Below are 26,629 nucleotides of genomic sequence, written 5' to 3' on the forward strand. Positions count from 1 at the left end.
TTCCTCAAAGAGGTAGGGTAGTAAATTGCCAGCACCCTTTCCTCCCAGTATTGTACAAATTCAGCAAGAAGACAAAACAGTAAACACCCTCAGCTTATGGCTCAAGCTATATTTTTTTCCCAGGCCTCGATGCACAAAATCCTTCTGTGGCAGTAAAACTCATTAAAGTAGTCTTACTGTCATGGAAATCTCCCCTCCCAATGCACAAAAGAATTCTCCATGGACTTCTGGCGGAAGCATGGAGCTATAAGCAGCAATCACTTGCAGCTCTGCTACACCTGAAACGGATCTGCACATTTTCGGCAAAATTATCCCTCGCTCCCTCACAATATACATCTATTGTGTACTTAACTAAACTGGGTTACCGGACAGAAGATCTGCGGGGTTTATGGCCACTAAACATAGAAGCATAGAAACATGACGGCAGATAAAGGCCAAATGGCCCATCCAGTCTGCCCATCCACAGTAACCATTATCTCTTTTTCTCTCTCTGAGAGATCACATGTGCCATGAGAAAGGAGTAGGGAAAGCCTGGGCCAGTGGAATCTAAGATGGTGGACCAGGTGGGTTTGCCTTTTGCGATGTCTCCCAGCTCTGTATGGGTGGCTGAAGTGACAGCAGAGATCCAAGCAGCATGGAGGACTGTGCTGCAGGGACGTTCCCCGATTTTCCTCTTTCTCAGGGAGTTTCTTCTCCTTCTTTTTCTTGTTCACTATGTGTGTGAGTTGGGCACTGTCTGCCCCAGATATGCAGCATTCTTGGTTTGTTTGTAAGGATGGTGTGATTGGTGCAGGGCGTATTGGTTGGGAAGGCAGAATAAGCTAGAAAATATGGATGGCGGTATGAATTATTCATTGGGTTCTCCTGGGGTTTTTGTTTTTTTTTCTCTTTGGGATGTTAGTGGGGGGTATGTGTGGGAGTTTGGATTGATGGAATGTCTAATGAGGGGGCTTGGGTCTTTTGTTATCTCTGTAGAGGGTCTATTAGTTTCCTGGAAGTGGCGCTATTTATGGTTCAGGGTTTCTCAGGGGGGATGGAAGGGGGGTGTTGCAGGTCCTTTTGATGGTAGGGGGAGGGTAGAGGGTTTGGGGTTGGGTTTCATCATGGGTATAGGGATAGGTAACCTGAAAGGTGTGACTGGGTCTGAGGTGGTGGTAGCTGGGACGCCCTCTGGCTATAACAGTGGTGTATTTTTCTTTTTCTGTTCTCATAGGAGAGTTCCACCTTAGATAGTACTGGACTTTAAATTAACTTCCTGGAATGTGGGAGGTATACACTCTCCAATTAAATGCTCTAAAATCCTACAGTTGAACCGCATTCAGACCACCATAGCTTTTCTGCAGGAAACCAGATTAACGTCAGAGTAACACGCCAAATTACATGCATGATGGGTGTGCTGCCATTTTGAGGCTCCTGCTATTCATAAAAAGGGGTGCAGCTGGAGATCAACTGGGTGGGACCCCAATGGCTGATATGTTATAGCTTTTGTTACTCTTAATGCTAAGCCTTTGCTCCTTTGTAATGTTTATGCGCCCAATAATCCTGGTGCCCGCTTTTTTAAGTAAGTCCACAATCAACTTGGCTTTTGGGGAGGTGCCCATGATAGTGGGTGGGGATTTCAATGAGGTATTGGATCCCCAGCTGGACCGCTCCTCTAGGGTGGGAAGAGAGACATCTAAGACCATTATGGGCCCTGCTCTGCTTTCCACTCACTCAAACCTGATGGATGTGTGACGAGTGCTGCATCCATTGGAATGAGACCATTCACACCGCTTTGACCTCCTTTTGATCTCTCGAGATTTCCTTGCTATTTATATAGAGACGCCTGCTTTCAGGAATATCTACTTCAGAAATGGAAGGATTATTAACAGAATAATCAAGTGCATCGCAATGATCCTATCCTCTATTGGGATGCAGGAAAGGTGGTGTTAAGGGGAGATGTCTTGGCTTGCGTGGCTCACTAAAAGCGTGCGAGGCGCCATGCAGTCTTACAGTTGGAACATAGGGTGACTAGTTTGCAGCAACAGTTTGGAGCTTCGAGAGCATTGCACCTTAAGGGGCAGTTGCTGGCGGCGCAAATAGAGAAATGAGCTTTTACATCAAGGGGCTCTTAAAGTCTCGGCTTATTATAAATTTCAATTATACCAGTTTGCCAGTAAAAGCTGCCACCTTCTGGCCCGGCTGGCCACTCCTAGGACGGAGCAGATGGGTATTACTACGTTAAGGGATTCTCGCGGGGTCTTACATTATAAACCTAAGGTTAGATGGAAAAGTGTGCCTTTTTGCAGATGATACCAAGATTTGTAACAGAGTAGACACCGAAGAGGGAGTGGAAAATATGAAAAAGGATCTGCAAAAGTTAGAGGAATGGTCTAATGCCTGGCAACTAAAATTCAATGCAAAGAAATGCAGAGTAATGCATTTGGGGATTAATAATAGGAAGGAACCGTATATGCTGGGAGGAGAGAAGCTGATATACACGGACGGGGAGAGGGACCTTGGGGTGATAGTGTCCGAAGATCTAAAGGCGAAAAAACAGTGTGACAAGACAGTGGCTGCAACCAGAAGGATGCTGGGCTGTATAAAGAGAGGCGTGATCAGTAGAAGGAAGAAGGTGTTGATGCCCCTGTACAGGTGAGGCCCCACTTGGAGTATTGTGTTCAGTTTTGGAGACCGTATCTGGCGAAAGACGTAAGAAGACTTGAGGCGGTCCAGAGGAGGGCGACGAAAATGATAGGAGGCTTGCGCCAGAAGACGTATGAGGAGAGATTGGAAGCCCTGAATATGTATACCCTAGAGGAAAGGAGAGACAGGGGAGATATGATTCAGACGTTCAAATACTTGAAGGGCATTAACGTAGAACAAAATATTTTCCAGAGAAAGCAAAATGGTAAAACCAGAGGACATAATTTGAGGTTGAGGGGTGGTAGATTCAGGGGCAATGTTAGGAAATTCTACTTTACGGAGAGGGTAGTGGATGCCTGGAATGCGCTTCCGAGAGAGGTGGTGGAGAGTAAAACTGTGACTGAGTTCAAAGAAGCGTGGGATGAACACAGAAGATTTAGAATCAGAAAATAATATTAAATATTGAACTAGGCCAGTTATTGGGCAGACTTGCACGGTCTGTGTCTGTGTATGGCCGTTTGGTGGAGGATGGGCAGGGGAGGGCTTCAATGCCTGGGAGGGTGTAGATGGGCTGGAGTAAGTCTTAACAGAGATTTTGGCAGTTGGAACCCAAGCACAGTACCGGGTAAAGCTTTGGATTCTTGCCCAGAAATAGCTAAGAAGAAAAATTTAAAAAAATAAAATAAAAAATTTAAATTGAATCAGGTTGGGCAGACTGGATGGACCATTCGGGTCTTTATCTGCCATCATCTACTATGTTACTATGTTACTATGTGAAATCATGGGTCAGTTTCTGGGGTCCTTGTATGCTGCTCCAGGCTTGGATGGTGCTTATTGTCTGCAGTTTGGACTTGCCAAGATTGAATGATCAGGAATGTAGTTCCTTGGAGCTGCCTATCGCTTCAGATGAGGTCGAATGGGGTATTCGGTTTGACCCTTTGTGGAAGGTATCTGGCCCCGATGGACTGTGTGCTGAGTTTTACAAACTGCTTGTGGAGGAGATTGCCCCTTTGCTCACGGAGATATTTAACCTAGGGGTGGCAAAGGGCTTCCTGCCTCGACATCTTAATATGGCACAGATTATTGGGCTGCTGAAGCCCTATAAGGATCAGACATTGCCCAAGTCCTATAGACCGATATCCTTGCTTAATTTTGAAACTAAGCTTCTGGCAAAGTATTGGCTAACCGTTTGGTGAGAGTTTTGCCTTTCTTGATATCAGAGCAACAGGTGGGCTTTGTGAGGGCCCGCCCAGTATTCCAAAACATTTGCAGGATTCTGTTGGCTTTGGAGAAAGCGAAGATGGACGGGATCCCCTCCTTGCTCATTAGTTTTGAAGTTGAAAAGGCTTTTGATCAGGTACAGTGGGGTTACCTGTTTGTGGAGCCATTCTTCTACAGTGCAGTCCAAATACTGTACAGTGACCTGGGCGCTCGGATATGGGTCAATGGGACGTTTCAGGGTTGTCCCTTATCGCCATTGTTATTTGTACTCTCATTAGATCCCTTGATTAGGGAAATTCAGGCAAATGTGGAGATAGTGGGTTACCTCTGGGGGATAGTCACTTTAAGATAGCTGCATTCACGGATGACTTACTGTTTTTTCTCTCCAACTGCATCGGTCACTACTGACTTTATTGGAGAATCTACGAGAGTATGATGACTTCTCGGGGTTTGCCTCGAACTTCGGGAAGTCAGAGGCCTTGGCTTCTTCGCCTTTTGGAATGGGCGGAGGGTTCTTTCCATTATCTGGGTATTCAGTTAACTATGGATGTGTTGAGATTGTATTGTCTCAAGATTGATAAGTTGGCTGATACGCTCTCCCAATTGGTGTGGTGGAAGGGTTTTACCCTTGTCTTTGATGGGTAGAATACATCTTTTCCATATGATCTTGTTCCCCAAGTGGCTTTATGTTCTTCCGGTATACTTATTGAAGAAAGGCATTCGAGCCCTCAACTCCTTTCTGTCTGGGTTCTTTTGGGGAAGGAGGAAGCCTAAGCTTAGGTGGGCTAACATGGTGGGATACTGGGCTCAGGGAGGCTTGGGTATACCGGATCTCAGGCTCTATAATCAAGCTTGTATTTTACGCCATATTCACGACTGGGTGTTGGACACTGATCTCTTTACTGATGTGACCTTTGAGAAAGACTATTTTTATCCTTTACACTTGCTGTACCTTTTGCATGCATGGCTTAAAGATGTCTCTCAGCCCACCTGGGGTAATGTGTTGTTCTGTCCTCTTTGGGCAGTGTGGAAACATGTTCTTTCCTATTGAGGGCAGGATCCACATCTTAGTGTATTCATGCCATTGGTGGGTAATGCTACTTTTCCACTGGGGCTCATGTCTTCTATATTCAGCTGGTGACGGGGCAGGGATATTTTCCAATTATGTCATATTTTGCAAGCACGGGGTACATTGCTTTCCTATGGGGATTTGCTTACTAGAGGGATTCCAGCTTTGAGGGCGCACTTTGTTTATCAACAAATTCGGCACTATGTGGGTCCCTCCCGGTGGGTTCTCTGTCCTGGGACTTTGGGGTCCGCTTTGAGGAATTTCTGGAGGCATTCGCGTAGACCAGAATATCTGTTTCCTATTTTCAGTTACAACCTCCTGGGAATTTCTCTGGGGTAATTCAGAATTGGCAGAGGGGTCTCAATTGGAAATTAACCCTACTTGTACTGCTGAGGGCACTTAAGGGTGTACCGAGGGTGGTGGGAAGTGCAGAATTACAAGAGTGTCATTATCATACTATGTTGAGGGCTTATGTCTCCCAGAGCCAAGCTTATCATATGGGGTGTATAGAAACACTGCTTTGTATAAAATGTCCTGCAGCTGCGAACTCCTGTGTGCATGGTCTGTGGGCATGTTCAGTAATCCAGGGTTTCTGGCAGGAGGTGGTTGCCTTTTTGGGTACAACTTTGAACACTGCCGTCTCTCAGTGCCTATTTTGTCATTTTACTTTGTTAAATTTGTATCCAGCTCAAGAAAAATTATTTTTGAGCAAGTGCTATGTTGCAGGGAAGAAATGTATTATGAATCATTGACTGTCTGACTAGCCTTCCTCGGTATAGTATTTGAGGAATAAACTGCATACCCTGATGCGGTGGGAGGTGTGAGCTACGGCTGGTTCCTGGAATAGGCGTAAAACTTTCCTTCAAGTATGGACTCCTTATCTGAATGTCCTGACTCAGAGAGGCTGCAGTCAGATTCTGAATAATCTTTGGTTGATTTGTGTTTTCTGGAATATAAACGGGTTACTGTATTTCGGTGGGAAGGGAGGGAGTAAGGGGGGAGTGGGGCTGAAGGGCAGAGTGGTCCTGTAAGGGTGGCGGTTTGGGGATGGGATAGGAATGGGTTATTGTTACAGAATTTTATTGTCTTGGTGTGGTTGTGTACTTTTCTTTGATTGCAATGAAAAGATTATTAAATAAAATAAAGGATTCTCCATGGCTGCTAATAATCCTTGTAGCAGCCACTGAGATTTCTATACTAATTCATTACAAGGAGCTCATTAATATTATATTGAGAACTCTGTTTTACCGCGCAGATTTATATGGCAGGGTTTGAGCTGTCGTAGCCTTACTTTCCTGTTAGTTCCTGAGCGCTGATTGGCTCAAGCACTGTCCGGAAAATAAGGCAAGAGCTTAGACCCATCACTGGAAAAAATGCCCACAATTTCCCCCCTCCTGCCCAAGATCCCTGAGTTTTCAACACCAGTCCCCCTCCCACCGATCTCCCCCAAACTCTCTCACTAGTCCCTCCTCCCACTGAGCCCAAAATATTGAGAGTCTGATGGTCTAGTGTGCTGGCCGTATGGGCTGGGACACCCTCCAAGATGCCGGGACACCCCTTGATACCCCTCCTTTCTCTTGAAGATTGGCAGGAGGGATACCCACTCCCTCATGCTGGCTGGCCCACCTCTTCAAAATGGCGGGCCTTTCCCTTCCCAGTACATCCTGGGATGCACTAGGAAGGGCCTAAGGTCTTGATTGGTTGAGGTACCTAAGGCACCTCCCCAAGCCAATCAGGGCCTGATAGGGGCCTTAGACTCCTGAGCCAATTAGGGCCTTAGGCCCCGTCCAGTGCATCCCAGAATGCACTGGGAAGGTGTAGGCCCGCCATTTTGAAAGGCAGGCCTGCCAGCAGGAGAGAGTGGCCTTTCCTCCTGCTAGTCTTCGAGAAGGTGGGGATGTCAGGGAGGTGCTGGCATGGGGTTGGTGGTGGTAGCATCCCTCCTGCCACCTTGTATTGAAGGTACTGAGGTGGGGAGTTGGGGTGGTGCTGATGTAGGGGGGAGGGATTGATTGTGGCAGGAGGGAGTGGGCATCCCTCCTGTTTTGTATTGAAAGTACGGAGGCAGTCGTCAAGTGGGAGAATTTTTTTTTTTTTTAATAGGCGCGGTACTTGTGTATCTGTTGTGCATGCACAACACCTGCTTCCATTATCAAAAACAAAACAGTTTATTTGTGAAGCCCTGATTCAAAGCCTGCAACCTCCGCTGTCACCTCTGCTATCTCTCAGTTGATCGCGACTGAAAGAGAGAAGGAGAAGGAACAGCTGTGCCTAGCGATTGCTTTTCTGAGTAGGCATCAGGCACAGTTCCTCCCCTCTTTTACTGGTGCTGCTCTACACAAATAGCAGTTTTTCAATTAGTAGAAGAGCTCATATAGAACACTTTCCCAGGACCTCAGCGATACCACTCATAGCCCAGAGCTTTAAGTATCCAATCGTCACTGGTCCATTAATATTCCTACACACATTTTAGATTTAATAATCGCTTGGCTGTTAGGATCCTTTTACCAACACTAGCTATTTCCAAATTTTAACATTTACAGCATATCATGTTTGCAATAAACAAGCACTTAGCTTTTATTCAACTTGAATCACTCGGTCAAGGGTTAGTTAATTGAACATGTTTTGCAAATCGTTGCTTCAAGGACACCTCTAAAAAGATATATAGCTTATTATAATTTCCTCCCCACATATCTTTCTTATCAATGCTATAGCATAAATTATTCATTTTTATTTACCGACTACCCTGAGCGTTAACACCCTTCTCACCAGCTTCTCCCCGGACCAAGGTGGTGTCAGAGTTACAGAGTAAGGCTTAAATCACTAACTACACTCCTCCCCTTTTACTACCCCAACCAATCAGAGCCTCCCAACATCAGAAAAGGCTGGCCCATTCAATCTCAAGATTCAACCCCAACGGAGCAACTGTGTTCAACATATAAATCCACTTTTGTTCCCTCCAGTTCAAAAATTATTCTAAATTACCACCCTCACCCCCCCCCCTATCTGCAATACAATCAATGACTCGCCACTTAAGTTGTTCAGCAGTATGGCCCATATCTATCCAGTGTTGTACTATTGGTGCCTGTATCACATTATTCTGTATTTTTAAATTTATGTTCTGTAAGTCGTACCTTTATTTGGCGCTTTGTGTGGCAAATATAAACCAGATTACAAGGGCATATGATCAGATAAACAACAGTCTTACTTTCACATGTAGTGTTGCATCTTGATTTTATCACCCAACCAGTACCTATGTTTATCCACTTTTCTCCCTCTATTGTATGTATACACCATTGACAAGTGTCCATATTTTTGATGAATACCCCCTTGTCTGATCTAACCATACCAAATTTTTGATGGTGAAACTTATCACCTATTGTGTTACCCCTTTGAAAAGCTACAGCAGGAGGCTCTTTAAAGCAGCTATATAGTTGCAATATTTACCAATGTTGTTTAATACTTCTTAATGTGCATGAGTAAAGTCTCTTTTATTTGAAAGGAAACTCTTCAATGAGAGGGCATAGGATGAAGCTAAGAGGTGATAGGCTCCAGAATAATCTGAGGAAATACTTTTTTACAGAAAGGGTGGTAGATGTGTGGAACAATCTCCCGGAAGAGGTGGTGGAAACAGAGACTGTGTCTGAATTCAAGAGGGCCTGGGATAGGCACGTTGGATCTCTCAGAGAGAGAAAGAGATAATGGTTGCTGCGGATGGGCAGACTGGATGGACCATTCAGCCTTTATCTGCCGTCATGTTTCTATGTAATAAAAACTGAGCTAGTCTAGAATAGGGCAATACACAGACCAATGAAGGTCCTAATGTTTCTTTTCACTTGAAGTACCAGATCTCTTCTTGCAAAACGCGCCCGTGCATACACTCATTTTTATGAACGCTTAGGATATCCCCGTTCTAAAAATCATATAATTTACATACTATTGTGCTGAGAATCACCAGTAAAAGAAAAATTGTTCCCACCACAGTATTTTTTACCATGGTATTGGAGCTTAGTGCATCCTGCCCCCAGTTTTTCTATCAGTTTTTGAAAGGAAAGTGTCCATGATGACTGCCACCTGTTTTTTGTGTCAGAAGAATTTAGCTTGAAAAGTATGAACATAGATTTGAAAAGATCATCTACACATCTTCCCCCAAAACCTAAATACAATTCCAGGGACAATAGTTCTCAATGTAACAAAGAATTTTGCATAGTAGAACAATGCATGATCAATTTAGCCTCACTGCGGATGTACAGTTTTCAGTCAGATGATGTGGAGGTAAATGCCCTTTATCCATATAGGATTGTGAATAGTGTTTGGACTTAATTTCCATATAGCCTGCTGGGTTTGCAAGACTTGGTTCCAATCAAATGGTATATATGAGAAAGCTCTGTTTGAATCATACATAATGAACTCTTTATTCTGTTAGGATGTCATGGATTTGAAAGCACTTGGGTTTGATGTGGGAGAAGGTGTGAGTGAACCATATCTTCCTGGAGACACTGGAATATTTGTTACAAAAGTGGACAAAGGAAGTATTGCAGATGGTCGATTGAGGTACTGTGGCAATCACATCATTAACTGCAGATTATATATTTGTATTTATTTTAAAACTGAGATATACATATTGAAAGTTTTTATTTTACAAACAGCTGATGAGCTGTTGTATATGAGTAGCAGCTTATAACCACACTTATTTATAAGAGTACATCCACATAAGGCATGATCTCTAAATTAAGTACTTCTTTATCATCCCTCCAGACCAGCACAGAAACGGATGGGTTTACGCTCCTCTGCCAGCAGGTGGACACTGAGACACTGACTTTTGGCATCAGTACAAGTGGGCTGTGCAGTCCCTCTTACAATCAGTCTTTTCTCAGTCTCCAGCAGATGGAGTAGTCTGTTTGTGAAGTCTGTGCTGATGTTTGTTAATGCCTGTTGATCTTTCTTGTCCCTTTGTCTGTCCGGACTGAGCTTGGGGGACCCTCTTGGGGGTGTCACACTTGGAAGGGCTGAGTTTCTCCCCCCATTTCCCCTACCTTCCCAGGTTTTTCTGAATCTAGAGGAACCTCAACTGTACGCCTTGCCACTGATACCAGCACTGACTAGTTTAGAGTGCCTGTGGGTTCTGCTTTTTCTTAATACAGCTAGTTGGCTGTGAGAAGAAATAAAAAGAGAAAATAAGACACAAGAAATAAAGGAGCTTTGTATTGGGGAAAAAAATTAAAAAGAGGCCTGAGGCCACCATTTTTACACAGTGTTGTTGTGCATGGGTTTTTGATGCTTCCATTATGAATGCTTCAAAACAGAAAAGAGAGGCATAGCCAGTTGAAGGAAGAAGGTGTTGATGCCCCTGTACAGGTTATTGGTGAGGCCCCACTTGGAGTATTGTGTTTTGGAGACACTATCTGGCGAAGGATGTAAGAAGACTTGAAGCGGTCCAGAGGAGGGCAACGAAAATGATAGGAGGTTTGCGCCAGAAGACGTATGAGGAGAGACTGGAAGCACTGAATATCTGTCTGTATATGGCCGTTTGGGGGAGTATGGGCTGGAGATGGCTTCAATGGCTGGGAGGGTGTAGATGGGCTGCAGTAGGCTTTGATGGAGATTTCGGCAGTTGGAACCCAAGCACAATACCAGATAGAGCTTTGGATTCTTGCCCAGAAATAGCTAAGAAGAAAAAATTTAAAAAATTTAAATTGAATCAGGTTGGGCAGACTGGATGGACCATTCGGGTCTTTATCTGCCATCATCTACTATGTTACTCTCCTCTCATACCTTTGACAAGAAATGGATTGGTTGTAATTAGGGTTACCACTGGGTATGGCTGGGGTTGTGGGCAGGTGTGGATGGAGGCGGGATTATGTGTCCTATTTTTTGTTTTCACAGATATGGTATTAGGATTTTTTATATACCGCCTATCAAGGTTATCTAAGCGGTTTTAACAATCAGGTACTCAAGGATTTTCCCTATCTGTCCCGGTGGGCTCACAATCTATCTAATGTACCTGGGGCTATGGAGGACTGAGTAACTTGCCCAGGGTCACAAGGAGCAGCGCGGGGTTTGAACCCACAACCCCAGGGTGCAGAGGCTGTAGATCCAACCCCTGTGCCACACACTCCTCCATGGTAATTCTAGTTGTAATCCAAATTTAGAACACTTCAACAGATCTCATTTTTTTAATAAATATATGTTCTTTAGCACTCTCCAGACCAGTAGAGGTTAACTTTACGAATGGGTATATATCTAATCATGACCAGCAGGTGGAGACTGAAAACAAAACTTTGGGACAGTATATCCTAGCCCCTCCTCTCTATTTCCCTCAGTCTTCTTTCAGTCTCCAGCAGGTGTTGAGTGATCTGTACCCATCTCCCTTGGTAGGGCTGTTGGAATTTGTTTAGGGGGTTTATTGTCCCTGTTTTTAGCCGGACGGAGCTTGGGCGGACTCTGTTTGGGGGTTCGTCCGACCTCGGGGGTGTCAAACCCGGCGGGTCACGAGCGGGGTCCCTCCCCCCACTTCCTCCACCTCCCCACATTTTTTTAGAGGAGCCTCAGCAGTAAGCCTTGCCCCCTAAATCAAGCAAGGCATATTGCTTCGAGAGCCTGTGGAGTCTGTTCTGTAAAAAAAAAAAAAAAATCCTGAGGTAGTGCTGGTCTGGAGGGTTGTATCCCTTTAAGAAAACTGTATTTTACTGTATTTTTTCAACTAACCGGCACTTTTTTGCAGATAGGTCGCGTATGGAGCAATGAGCACTTCTAAAGGGAAAAAGTGCTCATTGTGCTCCAGACGCGAGGCACTCGCGGCCGGCCTGTGCAAGCGGTGTTCAGGCCGGTGCGGTGGAGGAGCTCCGTCGGCAGCGGCTGCAGGCGCCCAGAGCTCCCCGCCGATGGTGCCTCGCGAGTCGGCAGGGAACGGTGGGGAAGCCCGGTCTTCTCCGTCCGCCCACGGAGGGATTCCCCAAACCGCCGACGGTCGGGTTTTAGAGGATTCCCTCTCAGCTGATTTTTTGACAGCTGATGCCGGCTTGCCTGCTTTAGCGGCTGAGACTATTCAGGGTTCTCAGCCGCTTCAGGCTATGGAGGGAGCTTTTTTGGCGGGAAAACCGCCATCTTCTCTGTCTGGCCCCTCCATTTTGTCTTCCACCTCAGGTGACCTTCCCCCTGTTTTGACTATGCAGGGGCAAGGTTCTGCTGGGTCCCCTGCTGTGGCAGGGAGTCCCTTGGGACCCTCGGGGGGTTTTTCTCCTGAATTTTTCTTTTCTTTATGCAGAGCCTATTTTCAGGCGGCTGGGGGTCCCGGTTGCGCCCAGGGGGTTTCGGGGGGTGGGTTTTCCTCCGCGCTCCCTGCGGCTTTGCCTCTTTCGTCTGGCGTGACGTCCCCTCCGCCGCCTCCCTTGTCCAAGCGTCCGCGGGTGTCGTGGGACGAGAATTTGTGGTCGGAGGAACGGGTCGGTCTGGAGGAGGACCTGGACCCTTCTGAGGAGTTCCAGGACTCTCTGGAGGGGACGGAAGCTGGCGGCGGGTTGTCGGATTTCCCGTTCTCCAGTGACGAGGCGTCCGTGGTGCGCCTTTTTCAGAAAGATGAGCTGCCTGACCTTATTCAACAGGTTTCTTCGGTTTTGCGTTTTGAGGACGCCCCGCCGGAGACTCCGCGTGTGGGGGACCCCCTGTTACGGGAGATCCGTTCCGTTTCCCGCTCTTTTCCTATGCATCAGGATATTCGGGATATTATTCTGGAGCAGTGGAAAACGCCGGAGACGCCGTTTCGGCTGGCACGCAGCATGGCTCGCCTGTATCCCATTCCTGAAGGGGATCGGGCTACGTTAGCTTCGCCAGTCGTGGATGCGGTGGTCTCGGCAATTTCCAAGCGGCATACCGTGCCTGTTGAGGGCGGTTCTGCCTTGCGGGACCCTGAGGAGCGCAAATTGGAGAGCATCCTTAAGCAAAATTTTCAGGTCTCTGCCTTTGGGGTCCAGGCGGCTATTTGTGGGGGACTGGTCGCTCGCGCCGTGTTTCGGTGGGCGGAGCGGGTCTTGGATCGAGAGTCTGACGACTGGTCTCTGGTGGATCAGGAGGTTGCGAAGATTGAGATGGCGGCCTCATTCCTCTCAGATGCTCTATATGACTTGGTGCGGATCTCGGCTAAGTCTATGGCTTTTGGCGTGGCCGCAAGGCGTGTGTTGTGGCTGCGCGCTTGGGCGGCGGATGCTGCGTCCAAAGCTAAGCTTACTAAATTTCCCTTTCGGGGGTCGTTTTTGTTTGGAGAGGACTTGGATAAGTTGATTCAGACTCTGTCGGACTCGAAAGTTCCCCGTCTGCCGGAGGACCGTGCCCGCCCGGCGTCTCGGGGGGGTGCGGCCCGGGGGCGTTTGCGGGATTTTCGCAAGTATCGCCCTGGGCGTGGGGCTGCTTCTTTCCAGTCTCCGGGATTTTCCCGGGGTCGGTTCTTCCAGCGCATGCAGCCCTTTCGGGGGGCCCGTCGGGGGGCAGGGAATCCCTCCGCCGGTTCCCCCGCTTCCCGTCCTGCACAATGACGCCTTGCCGGCGCCCCCTTTGGTTCCGGTGGGGGCCCGGCTGCGCGAATTTTTCCCCAAATGGGCCGAGATCACGTCCGATCAGTGGGTCCTGGAGGTGGTGCGGGACGGTTATGCCCTGGAGTTCGCCCGCTCTCTGCCGGATTTTTTCCTCGCTTCTCCGTGTCAGACTCCGGGGAAGACGCAGGCTTTTCGCCAGACCCTTCAGCGCTTGCTAGATCTCAGGGCAGTTGTTCCGGTGCCCCCTCCGGAGTGGGGCACTGGCAGGTACTCCATTTACTTTGTGGTGCCCAAGAAGGAGGGGACCTTTCGGCCCATCCTCGATTTAAAAGGGGTCAACAGGGCTCTCAAGATTCCCTCTTTCCGTATGGAAACTCTGCGGTCGGTCATTCTGGCGGTTCAGCCGGGGGAGTTTCTCACTTCTCTCGATCTGACGGAGGCCTACTTGCATGTTCCCATTCGGGCCTCTCATCAGCGTTTCCTGCGCTTTGCGATCTTGGGTCGGCACTTTCAGTTCTGTGCGCTTCCCTTTGGGCTGGCCACGGCTCCTCGGACGTTCACCAAGGTGATGGTGGTCGTCGCGGCAGCCTTGCGGTCGGAGGGCATCCTGGTACACCCCTACCTGGACGACTGGTTAATTCGGGCAAAGTCGTTGCAGGAAAGCTCCCGGGTTACTGCTCGGGTGGTGGAGTTTCTCCGGTCGCTGGGTTGGGTGGTCAACCTTTCCAAGAGTCGGTTGGTCCCGGCTCAGCGTCTGGAGTACCTAGGGGTGCTGTTCGACACCTCCTTGGGGAAGGTCTTCCTCCCAGAGGGCCGGGTGAGCAAATTGCAATCTCAGATTCGCCTGGTTTTGGCGTCCCGGTGTCCTCGGGCGCGAGATTTCCTCCAGGTCTTGGGGTCGATGGCGGCGTCCCTGGACGTGGTGAGGTGGGCGCGGGCCCACATGCGTCCTCTCCAGTATGCTCTGCTCCGGAGGTGGTCTCCCCAGAGGCACGGGATGGATGTTCCGGTTCCCCTGCGAGGCTTGGCGCGCTGCAGTCTGCGTTGGTGGCTCCAGACCCCTCACCTAGTTCAGGGGGTGGGTCTGGATCTCCCGCAGTGGACGGTGCTCCTGACGGATGCGAGTCTCCTGGGTTGGGGGGCTCAGTGTTTGGGTCACTCAGCTCAGGGCACCTGGTCCGCGGAGGAGGCCGCCTGGTCGATCAACGTGTTGGAGACCAGAGCGGTCCGTCTGGCGCTGTTGGCTTTCCACTCCCTGTTGCTGGGCAAGTCGGTCAGAGTGCTGTCGGACAATGCCACGGCGGTGGCTTATGTCAATCGTCAGGGGGGCACCAAGAGCACTCAGGTGGCGCAGGAGGCGGCTCTGCTCATGGTTTGGGCGGAATCCCATCTGCTGGACCTCTCGGCCTCTCATATAGCCGGAGTAGACAATGTTCAGGCAGACTTCCTCAGTCGTCACTTCCTAGATCCAGGAGAGTGGTGTCTCGGCGCCGAGGCGTTTCAGTTGATAGTGCAGGCTTGGGGGCAGCCCCTGATGGACCTGATGGCCACGGGTGGCAACGCCAAAGTGCCTTGCTTCTTCAGTCGTCGCAGGGACGGTCTGGCCGAGGGTCTGGATGCTCTGGTCCAGCAGTGGCCAACGGAGGGGCTGTTGTATGTGTTCCCTCCTTGGCCGCTGGTGGGCAGAGTGCTTCTTCGCATTGTTCACCATCCGGGTTTGGTGGTGCTGGTGGCGCCGGATTGGCCTCGCCGTCCGTGGTATGCGGATCTGGTGAGGCACCTGGTAGCGGATCCTCTTCCTCTGCCTCTCTCGGACGACCTTCTGATGCAGGGTCCCATTCCCATGTTCGACCCGTCTCCCTTCTGTCTTACGGCGTGGCTCTTGAAAGGGGTCGCCTTAGCAAGAAGGGATATTCAGACAAGGTGATCTCTACACTGTTGGGGTCCCGGAGGCTTTCTACCTCTCGGGCTTATGTGCGGGTTTGGCGTCTCTTTGAGGAATGGTGTCGGGCGCGGGGAGTGACCTCTTTTCGCGCTTCTCTGCCTAACATTCTGGAGTTCTTGCAGGATGGCCTGGATAGAGGCCTGGCTTGGTCTTCTCTCTGGGTTCATCTTGCGGCCCTGTCGGCTTTTCGAGGGTTGGTGTCAGGTCAGCGTTTATCGGCTCTTCCTGATGTGATTCGGTTTTTGCGGGCGGCCAAGTTGCTTAGGCCTCCCCTACGGCCCTCGGTTCCCTCTTGGGATCTTAATCTGGTTCTCTCTGTTTTGGTGCGTCCGCCTTTCGAGCCCTTGGACGACTGTTCTTTGAAGGACCTTACTTTGAAGGCGGTCTTTTTGGTGGCCATTACTTCTGCTAGGCGTGTTTCTGAGCTGCAGGCTTTCTCTTGTAGGGCTCCCTTCTTGGAGTTTTCTAGGGAGCGGGTCGTCTTGCGGCCTGTTCCTTCCTTTCTGCCGAAGGTTGTTTCTCCTTTTCATGTCAATCAATCGGTGGTTCTCCCGGTCTTGGGTGGTCGGGAGGGCTCTTCTGAGCAACGGCAGCTGCGCAAGTTGGATGTCGGTCGGGTCCTTCGCTCTTATGTGCAGCGGACCCAGGAATTCCGGAAGTCCGATCATCTCTTTGTCCTCCTGGCGGGTCCTCGTCGGGGAGCTGGCGCTTCTAAGGCTACTATTGCGCGCTGGATCAAGGAGACGATTGCTTCCGCTTATCTTCTGAAACAGCAGCCTGTTCCGGAGTTTCTCAAGGCTCATTCCACTCGGGGTCAGGCGGCTTCTTGGGCTGAGTCGTCGCTCGTGCCTCCAGTGGATGTTTGTAAGGCTGCGGTTTGGTCCTCCTTGCATTCCTTTGTTCGTCATTATCGGGTTGATGTGCAGGCGCGTCGGGACGCGGTGTTCGGTGAGCGTGTACTGGTATCGGCCCTTCGGGGGTCCCGCCCGTGAGAGGGACTGCTTTGGTACGTCCCATTCGTAAAGTTAACCTCTACTGGTCTGGAGAGTGCTAAAGAAGGAGAAATTAGGTTCTTACCTGCTAATTTACTTTCTTTTAGCTTCTCCAGACCAGTAGAGGTCCCCACCCTGTCTGTTGTTGTTGTTGTTGGGGCTGTTGCGCGGGCAGTTTTTGGTTTTTGCTGCGGGTTCTAGTATTTTTCTAGGGCCGGGGAGAATTGAAGAACAGCGGCTGTGGCTCGGCTGGCTTAGCTGGCGAGCTGTGGGGACATTCTTCCTTCGGGAATTTCTCCTCTGCATTTTCCAACAGCATTTTGGGTATGTTATTTGTTACTCCTTTCGGAGTATTGTTTTTTCTCTCTGTTGTTTTCCAGTTCTTGGTTCTGCTTGGCTATTCGGCAGACTGAGGGAAATAGAGAGGAGGGGCTAGGATATACTGTCCCAAAGTTTTGTTTTCAGTCTCCACCTGCTGGTCATGATTAGATATATACCCATTCGTAAAGTTAACCTCTACTGGTCTGGAGAAGCTAAAAGAAAGTAAATTAGCAGGTAAGAACCTAATTTCTCCTTTTGTGGTGAGTGTAGGCAATGTATGATATGAGAAGAGCCTTGTTTATTTTCCTTTGTAGGAAGAAGAATGCTTTAAGATGAATACTGATTCATTCCTATGAAGAATTAAGGCAATAAAAGGCTTTTATCCATCATAGAATGTTTAACTTTAAGAAATTTATTTATAGCCAGTATTAAATAAATTTAAAGCTTATAGGGAATCAAATTGTACAATTTCCTCTCTTCCTAAATATATAATCAAGTCTTACCATGTATAACCCGGATTTCACAAACTCTTTCTAACTTTCCTTAGAGTGAATGATTGGTTACTGAAGATAAATGATGTGGATCTCACTAATAAGGACAAAAAGCAGGTTATTAAAGCAGTACTGAATGGAAGTGGCATTATTAACATGGTGGTCAGAAGGAGAAAGTCTCTAGGAGGGAAATTGATAACACCTCTGCACATTAGTCTTGCTGGGAATAAAGGTAATACATTCTTGAATGTCTGAAATTAATACACAGAAATACCAAATGCCAACTCAGAACCATTGCTGAAATTTCATGTTTGAATTTTATATTTATAGATTCTCTTCAAAGCATTTACAAACATATTAATTTTAATAGAAATCTAATAACACAGGTCAACACATCATTTTCATCAGAGTTAATGTTGGTTGGGTTTTGTAGTATTTTTCATGCTGATTTCAAATCTGTGTTTAGTTTTCACTAGCACGTCACATTTTTGTGATGAGGCTCATTATATACAATTATAAACGTTAATTGGGCGATATATCATATGTTTATAGGATAAACGTATAAGGAGGGTTGACAACAGTTGTCTTATTTTTTATGCTTCAGACATTATTTACTGTGATTAATATCAGTCTTTATCATGCCAAGACATTATACTAATCATCCAGATCAGGTGTCTCAAAGTCCCTCCTTGAGGGCCGCAATCCATTCGGGTTTTCAGGATTTCCACAATGAATATGCATGAGATAAGAACATAAGCAGTGCCTCTGCTGGGTCAGATCAGAGGTCCATTACGCCCAGCAGTCTGCTCACGCGGCGGCCCATCAGGTCCAGGACCTGCATAGTAATCCTCTATCTGCACTGTTCAATCCCCTTTTCCTTCAGGAAATCATCCAATCCCTTCTTGAAACCCTGTAGCGTACTCTGTCGTATCACACCCTCTGGAAGCGCATTTCAGGTATCCTCCACCCTTTGGTTGAAGAAGAACTTCCTAGCATTGGTTCTGAATCTGTCCCTTCTTAATTTTTCCAAATGCCCTCTCGTTCTTGTAGTTTTCGAAAGTTTGAAAAATATGTCCCTCTCTACTTTCTCCATGCCCTTCATGATCTTGTAAGTCTCTATCATATCCCCTCTAAGCCTCCGCTTCTCCAGGGAAAAGAGGCCCAGCTTCTCTAATCTTTCGGCATATGCACTGCTTTGGGGAAATCCTGAAAACCCGACTGGATTGCGGCCCTCAAGGAGGGACTTTGAGATCCCTGATCCAGATAGTTTCTATTACGTCTGTGGTTCATTCACGATGAAAGCACAATGTCGCCCAATTACCATAGAACTGAAGAAGGTATACAAATTGTACTTTGGCTGTCTACTGGGTGACCAGGATAAGTCTTGGGCTCCACATATCATCTGTACCAGTTGTTCTAACGGACTTCGTGACTGGATCAATCGACAAAAGGCAGTGATGTCATTTGCAATCCCAATGATATGAAGGGAACCGCGAGACCATATTAAAGATTGCTACTTTTGCCTTGTGAATACAAGTGGATTCTCAGCTAAAACTAAGCACAAAATTATATATCCTACTCTGGATTCTGCTATTAGGCCTGTTTCTCATGATGACTCACTGCCTGTCCCTGTACCTCTGAGGAATGTGAAGATGATACAGCAGCTGGTCACAATCCAGAATTATTTGATCCTGATTAAGTGAATGATGAAGATTCAGAGCTAGAGACCTTTACACAAGCTGAGCTAAATGATCTTATTCGTGATCTAAATCTTTCAAAAGAAAAAGCAGAATTTCTTGCTTCAAGGCTTAAACAAAAACACTTGCTTGCAAAAGATGCCAGCATAACTCTTTACAGAAAAAGGAATCATAACTTAACAACATTTTCACTGTAAATGGCTCATTGTGCTTTTGTCATGACATCAACGGGCTCTTCAACAGTTTGTCCAGATGAATGGCATCTCTTCATTGATTCTTCACAGAGAAGCTTGAAGGCAGTGTTACTGCACAACAGAAATTCCAAACCAAGTATACCAATTGCCCATTCTGCTCATCTAAAGGAGTCTTATGAGAATATGAAGAATTTACTAGAAGCAATCAGTTATAAAACACAAGAGTGGAACATCTGTGGTAATCTGAAGGTCATTGGCATGCTAATGGGAATGCAAGAAGGATTCACTAAATAATGTTGTTTCCTGTATTTGTGGGATAGCAGATCTACAGCTGAACATTATATCAAGCGTGTCTAGCAACTGAGGGATACCTATAACCCAGGGACAAGCAGTGTGAAATTTGTGCCATTGGTGGATCCTCATAAAATATTTCTTCCACCTCTTCATATCAAGCTGGGGTTGATGAAGAACCTGGTAAAGGCCATGGGTAATGCAAACTTGCCAGGTTTTCAATATCTTGTTAAGAAATTTCCCAAAAGCAGCACTGCAAAACTGAAGGAAGGGATATTTATAGGCCCACAGATCAAGTCCGTTATGCAGGATGAAGATTTTAAGCAACTGCTCTCAGCAGCTGAGCTTGAACTTGGGAGGCATTCAAGTGTTTAATGGAAAACTTTCTGGGCAACCATAAGTCTCATTCATACAAGGAAGGAGTTCAGAATCTTCTTGACTCATATCAGAAACTTGGCTGTTGCATGTCATTAAAAATACACTTTTTGCATTCACAGCTTGACTTTTTTCTGGAAAATCTTGGTATTGAGAGCGACGAGCAAGGAGAGTGTTTTCACCAGGACATTGAGTTAATGGAGTGTTGCTACTAAGGTTTCTGGAATGAGAGTATGATGGCTGACTACTGTTGGATGTTGTGCCATGACAATCCAGACACAATTCACAAAAAGAAATCATACTCTAAGCATTTTTGAAGAAATATTGGTTGCTAAGTGACACAGTCCAGTATAATTATGCTATGCTGTGTGCTTATTTGATGTTGGACCGAAGATACTACAACATTTCTTTAAATTGATGCTACAATTCTTAAAACCCTGTATGCTAAAATGCTGTAAACATTAGTCATAACTTTAAAAGTTTACGTGACTGAAAAAAAAAACTAATAACAGATCTGAAATCAGCATGAAAAACTGATTTAGAAAAATATGCTGTGTTGTCAGATGATTCTTAAAAAAAATTTTTTTGTTGTTGCCTTGTGTAATAGGTGTGTTTACCTTTACATATTGTAAATGTAAAAAAAAAGTTCATCTATATTTTTAATTGGGTTACTGGTTGTGCAAAGTATCTAGCAGAATCATACTATCCTTCCCTCATTTATTGAATTTACCTGTAAACCGTTTCGAGCTCTGTCTTTATGGAGATGATGCAGTATACAAACTTAAGGTTTAATTTAGTTTAGTTTAGAATGAATTTTCAGAGCCTTCTAGTAAAGACTGAGAATGTTTCCAGCATGCGGGAGACTTCTAAACTACATGAGCATATTAAACAGGTTCTGATTGCTTTGCTGTGCTACACCATTATAGTGGTGGACCAGCGTTAAGACTTCACAAGTGATTTTTAAAATGCTAAAAATGTGCTCCTTGAGTTGAAATGTATGCTAAATTTTTTATTTTCCTGTTAGGGTCTTGTGACTTCAAAACAAAGTCTTTTTTTTTTGGTGGGGGGGAATGTTCCATTGGTAAAAATGGCACTTAAAGTAATAACTTACACCAGAACCATTTTGTTTTAGGGACTTGACTTATACAGTTGCTTGGCAGAAGATTGTAGACTTCTGCATCATTTGTTTGATATTAAGAAAAAGGTGAAAGCATTCTTCTCTAAGCAAGCTTAAATATAGTTTTAATATAATTTTAGATTACCGTTAAAGTTGTTTTATTGTGTCTGTCCTTTATGTACATTTAACTGTAATCCAGTAAGGGCATTGGACTGCTGGACTAGAAGTATATTTAAACAAATAATTTTTCTGCACTGCTGCAGTTTTGCAGGTGCTTTTCTGTTGGGTTTTTTCTAATGACAGTACATTATACAGTTTTGTATAGACTCTTTAGCTGCATCAATGGTTTTAGGCTATTCATTTAGCATGTTGGTCTCAGGCGCTGATCTCTGTTTTCTTTTGTCTTCTCTTAACTAACTTGCTAGGGTCTCCTGACCATTTGACATTTCTTCTTTTTCCATGCTCACCATCCATCTTCTATCTAAGTATATGTATTACTCCCCAAATTCAAGTTTATTTATGGCTTGATATACCGATCATCACATGTATCTGGATGGTTTACAATATTAAAATTTGGAAAAATCTAATAAAGGTAGACAAAAGGTAGAAAAAAATAATTTTATTTTCTATTTTGTGATTAGAATATATCAGATTTGAAATATGTGTCCTGCTAGAGCTGGAGTTAGACATAACTGGGGACCACAAAGCCCAGGCTGTGCTTCTTTAGCTTCCAGCTATCTTAGGGCTCTCTCTGACCAGGGGGCAGTTGCCCTAATTGCACTCCCCTAACACTATTCCTGTCATGTGTGACTGTGGTATTCTGTTAGCATGATTTTTCTGTGTAGTATTCTATAATAATTTGGCTTATTCAGTTTTCTCGATATTGGAGGGGATATTTGGGGAGGGGAGACAGGTTTTTGTTGATCCTTGCTCTGTATTATTTGTGTTTATAAAATGACAATTTATACAGAATACTGTTTCTTTTTATACTTTAATAAGTTCAATATAAAATCATAACTATCTGAGGCTTGTGCGAATAGGATAAGATGGTTTTCAGGGACTGGGACTGAGCTTGCAGGGACAGGGACAGATTTTTCCCCTTGTCATTCTCTAGTTCTGAGCATATCCTGTCTGGTTTGGCACCTCTAGTGTTATTGTCATGCTGATGCAGGGGAGGAAAGGGAGAGATCAAGGCAATTTGCTGCTGTATTTGGCTGGCTTGTAGGGAGCGAGATAGGTTTTAATTTATATTGAAAACTCAATCAAAAAAAGGATGAAAGAAACTCACTACATATCAAAAAAGCAAACAACAAATTCAGAATAAAAGTGGGAATAACTGTCCAACTAAGCAAAAAGTGTCTTATACTTCTATAAGTATAATTCTTTATTTATATATATAAAAAGTGGGAGAAAAAGACCTTAGCAGGTCCAGTGCAGAACTTTCATAATTGTGCACAGTGCTGCATGCAATGAGAATCATTATTTATAATCATTGGCCCAAAAATTCCCATGAAAATATTTGTTAATCAAAATGGGGCTCATTTTCAAAGCATTTAAACCAGGGGTGCCCAACACGTCGATCGCGATCGACCGGTAGCTCAGGAAGGCAACGTGAGTCGATCGCAGAGCCCATCCCGGGCTCCGTGATAGACTCGTGTTGCCGTCCCGATCTACCGGGCCTATCAGCCTTCCTCTCACCGATGTCAAAGACGCCGATGCCGGGCATTAGGCTGTTTTTTTTGTCATTTCGGGGGGGGGGGGGGGGGAGCGTGGCAGCAGCAGCCTGAAAAAAAAATCATCCTGGCCGGGGTCGGTGTCATGCTCCGGAGCTTCTACAGCCTTCCTATCTCCCTCTCCCTTCTACCTGCTTCCGGCCACACCACCTGCTCCGCGGCTCTCTTCGGCAACTCAGCAGCAGCGATCGACACAAGCTTCTGACGTCGGGGCCTACCCTCTGCGAGTCCCGCTTGTTTCAACTTCCTTTTTCCACAAAGGCGGGACTCGTAGAGGGAAGGCCTCGATGTCGGCAGCTTGTCTTGATCACCGCTGCTGACGAGTTGCTGAAGAGAGCCGCGAGCAGGGGGGTGTTGCCAGGTTCAGGTAGAAGGGAGAGGGCCAGATGCAGGAATCGTGGGTGAGTGAGGAGAAGAGAGAGAGAAAGAGAGAGGGGAGGGAAACAAAAGGAAATATTTCATACTGCGCTGGGAGGGAGGGTGGAAAGATTCTGGCTACAGGGTGCAGTAACAAAGGAAAAGGGGGGAAAGCTGAAAATGGAGATAGTGACACAAAGGGTAAGCAGGACCTACTGAATAAGGATAGAGATACAGAGGGGACATGAAGAGGAGGTGAAATAGAGACATAGAAGTAATGCTGAAAAAGTGGGAGGGGAGATAAAGACATTGAAAGGGCAAATGGTGAACATGGGGTAAAGACAAGGACAGAGACAAATGAAGATTCTGAAAAAGTGGTGAGATAGGGATATAGGTGAGATGGACACAAAGAAGGGTGATGCTGGAAAATAGGTGGAATGGTAATTCTGACAGACACATGCTGGATCAAGGAGAGATGGGGCTCAGGGTGGATGGAATGAGGAGAAATGCCTTGTTTTCCCGGAACTTCCTCTCCTACGTCAGAATTGACGTCAGGGAGCGGAATGCTGGTCAGCGCGACATTTCTGCAGGGAAAGCTTGGGACGGCGGTGGCTTGGGGGCTGTTCCCCGATGGCGGTGGCAGAAAACCGAGTGGCTTGGGGGAGGGCACGGAGAAAGAAAGAAAGGGGGCAGACAGGGAGATAGAAAGAAGGGGGAACAGGGAGACAGAAAGAAAAAGTTGGGGGAGAGAATGAGGTCTGGAGGAGAGGAAACATACAGGAGGCTGAAAGAAAGGAAGAAAGATTGGATGCACAGTCAGAAGAAGAAAGTGCAACCAGAGACTCATGAAATCACCAAACAGCAAAGGTAGGAAAAATGATTTTATTTTCAATTTAGAGATCAAAATGTGTCTGTTTTTAGAATTTATATCTGCTGTCTATATTTTGCACTATAGCTCGCTTTTACTAAATCGCAATAGCGTTTTTTAGCGCAGGGAGCCTATGAGCATTGAGAGCAGTGCGAGGCATTCAGCGTAACTCCCTGTGCTAAAACCTACTATTGTGGTTTAGTAAAAAGGGAGGGGGTGTATTTGTCTATTTTTGTATTTTGTTACTGAGGTGACATTGCATAGAGTCATCTGCCGTGACCTCTTTGAAAAAACCTGGAATATGAATAATTAACATTTTCTCTGCCTTTCAGTGTGCTTTGTGGGTTTTTCTTAATTTTATTGTTGGTAGATCATTTTGACTTAGTCATTATAAAAGTAGCTCGCAAGCCCATAAAGTGTGGGCACCCCTGATTTAGACACATAAAATACCATAGTAACCTATGGTACTTTGTGTTTCTAAATTCTTTGAAAATCAGCCCCAAGTATCTTGATTTAGTTGAAAAAATACCTTCATACTACTAAAATGTCCATTTCATACATTCCCCAAAAACGGTAATACTAAATCAAAATGACAGCACTTATCTGGAAAATGAGTCCCTGCGTGGATCTCCGTTTCACTGAATGGCTTCTTCAGGAGAAATTGCTCTCCATTAATTTCGTGCCAGCAAACTCACTGGCATTGTTTGGTGGGCAACCTACCTGACAGCGTAGCCACAGCGATGGTTCCTGAGAGTGCCGGTGAGTTTGCTCTAACAGAATTTATTCAAACCTCAATTTTTTTTGTTTCTGGTGACTTTAGTCGTGTTTTCCTGCAGGTGGTCACACATGTTAAACCTGAAATTTGTCATTAGTGTATCCTATTTTTAAACCAAAACTTTAATAAGTAAATATATTTTATACCATCTGATTTTTATATTTATCTGTGGGAGAGCAAGAGGAATGTTTGATTTGGTTTATTATGTCTTTATTAATAAGTCTGAAATACTGTGTCTTTATTATCACCTCCACCCCACCCCCAATGTTCACAGATAGTGGAATCAGTCTTGAGAGTGGTGTGTTAGTTTCTACCATAGTGCCTGGAAGTCCAGCTTCTAGAGAAGGGACACTAACTGTGGGTGACAGAATTATTGCTGTAAGTATGTTCAGAATCTTGCAAAACTATGTACTGTAGTTATAATCTTTATTTATTTATTTAGATTTTTATCCCGTCCTCCCAGTACCTCAGAACGGCCTACATGCAAACATTCACAATACAAAGACTATACAGTAGTTTAAGTACAAGGACTATACGGCAATTTAAGTACAGGTTAAGATTGAACTATACAGCAATTTAAGGAGGGGATCAGAAAGGAGAAGGAAGGGGGAGTTTAGGGGGGGTGAGAGGTAGATTGCAGTTGTAATTTTAGTTGAAGTGGAGGGTCTTCACCGCTTTCCGGAAGGTCATCAATGAGTTCTGTAATCTGATTTGTGGGGGGAGTTGGTTCCAGAGTTGGGGGATGAAGTGGCTGTAGGAGCATTTTTGGGCGGTTTCTGACAGGAGGAACCTTCCTGGGGGGGATGCATAGGCGTTTCTCCATGTCTGAGCGGAGGGGGCGGGTGGGGGTGTACAGGGTTAGCTTGGATTCTATGTAGGCAGGGGTGGTGGCGTAAATACTTTTATGTGCTATTACCATGCAGTAAAAATGTCATGCTTCACTAATACAATTTCTCCAAAAGAACTGCTTTCATTTTGTGCTTGCGTGATTGATAAATTAAGTATCACTGCTTAAGTTATTACACAATTAATTTGAGTCCTATGATGGTGTGCTGGCAGAGGTTGGTTAACCTATGCCTTGTCGTGTAAAGCAGTGGCTCCCAACCCTGTCCTGGAGGACCACCAGCCAGTCAGGTTTTCAGGATAGCCCTAATGAATATACATGGAGCAGATTTGCATGTCTGTCACCCCCATTATATGCAAATCTTTCTAAAGGGCATGATTAGGCAGAATTCAATCGAAGGCAGTCCTCTGAGAAGCCCTTCCTAATTATCCCCTTTAGAGGCTTGTCTTAGTTAAAATGCAGAAACTTTTCAGTAAGAGCATATCATATAACCAGCAATTCTCTTTAAAATGTTTCCAGATACTAATCATCTCCGATATTCAATTAAATTGCAACTCCTCACTTTATTCTCACCTATCTTAAATCTTCTTGGTTATAGCCTTGCTATCTTGAATTAAAGCTCCGATTTGTTTTTCATTGTGCGCCTGTTTAATTTTGTTCATCTGATATACACTTCATTGCAAAAATAACAAGATTGTTTACAATAGCCAAAATTATACAAACAGCCTTCAATATCTTTTTTTTAAATCTTTATTGAGTTTCTAAAGCTAACAAAAATGCAATACAATATCTATACAAATAATAGTAATTATATATGCACTTATAATCAATCAGAATCCATACAACATAAAAAAAAACACCCAAACAACATTTTCATAAGGGAATAGAACCATACAAAATAAATACCCCCCTCCTGCCCTCCCTCCCCCCCCCTGGGTGTGTGTGTATTATACCAACAGAAACAGCCTTCAATATCTTATAAAATCCAGAAAGTAAAGCTATTATTTTGTATGTCTGTACAGCACTGCATATATTCATATTTTGTGGACTATATTGTTTTTTTACAGAAACTTTGAGGATGCAGTTAATCAGTGGCATAGCCAGATGGCCAATTTTGGGTGGGTCAGAGTCCAAAGTGGGTGGGTCAGAGTCCAAAGTGGGTGGGCACAGAATTTGTCCTGCA

At 45.5% G+C, this 26,629-nt stretch overlaps 1 protein-coding gene across 6 annotated transcripts in view; it reads left to right on the plus strand.

The window, feature by feature from the left end:
- Positions 1-26,629, plus strand: part of DLG5 (discs large MAGUK scaffold protein 5) — a 305,150-nt gene that overhangs the window by 113,540 nt on the left and 164,981 nt on the right. For all 6 annotated transcript variants that reach the window (XM_033940910.1, XM_033940911.1, XM_033940908.1 and 3 more), the window contains 3 exons: positions 9,342-9,469; positions 17,252-17,427; positions 24,877-24,980. In XM_033940910.1, coding sequence (XP_033796801.1) covers positions 9,342-9,469; positions 17,252-17,427; positions 24,877-24,980 — 408 coding nt within the window. The remainder of the gene's footprint in view (positions 1-9,341; positions 9,470-17,251; positions 17,428-24,876; positions 24,981-26,629) is intronic.

Source organism: Geotrypetes seraphini, chromosome 4 (genome assembly GCF_902459505.1).
Source record: "Geotrypetes seraphini chromosome 4, aGeoSer1.1, whole genome shotgun sequence".
NCBI lineage: Eukaryota > Metazoa > Chordata > Amphibia > Gymnophiona > Dermophiidae > Geotrypetes > Geotrypetes seraphini.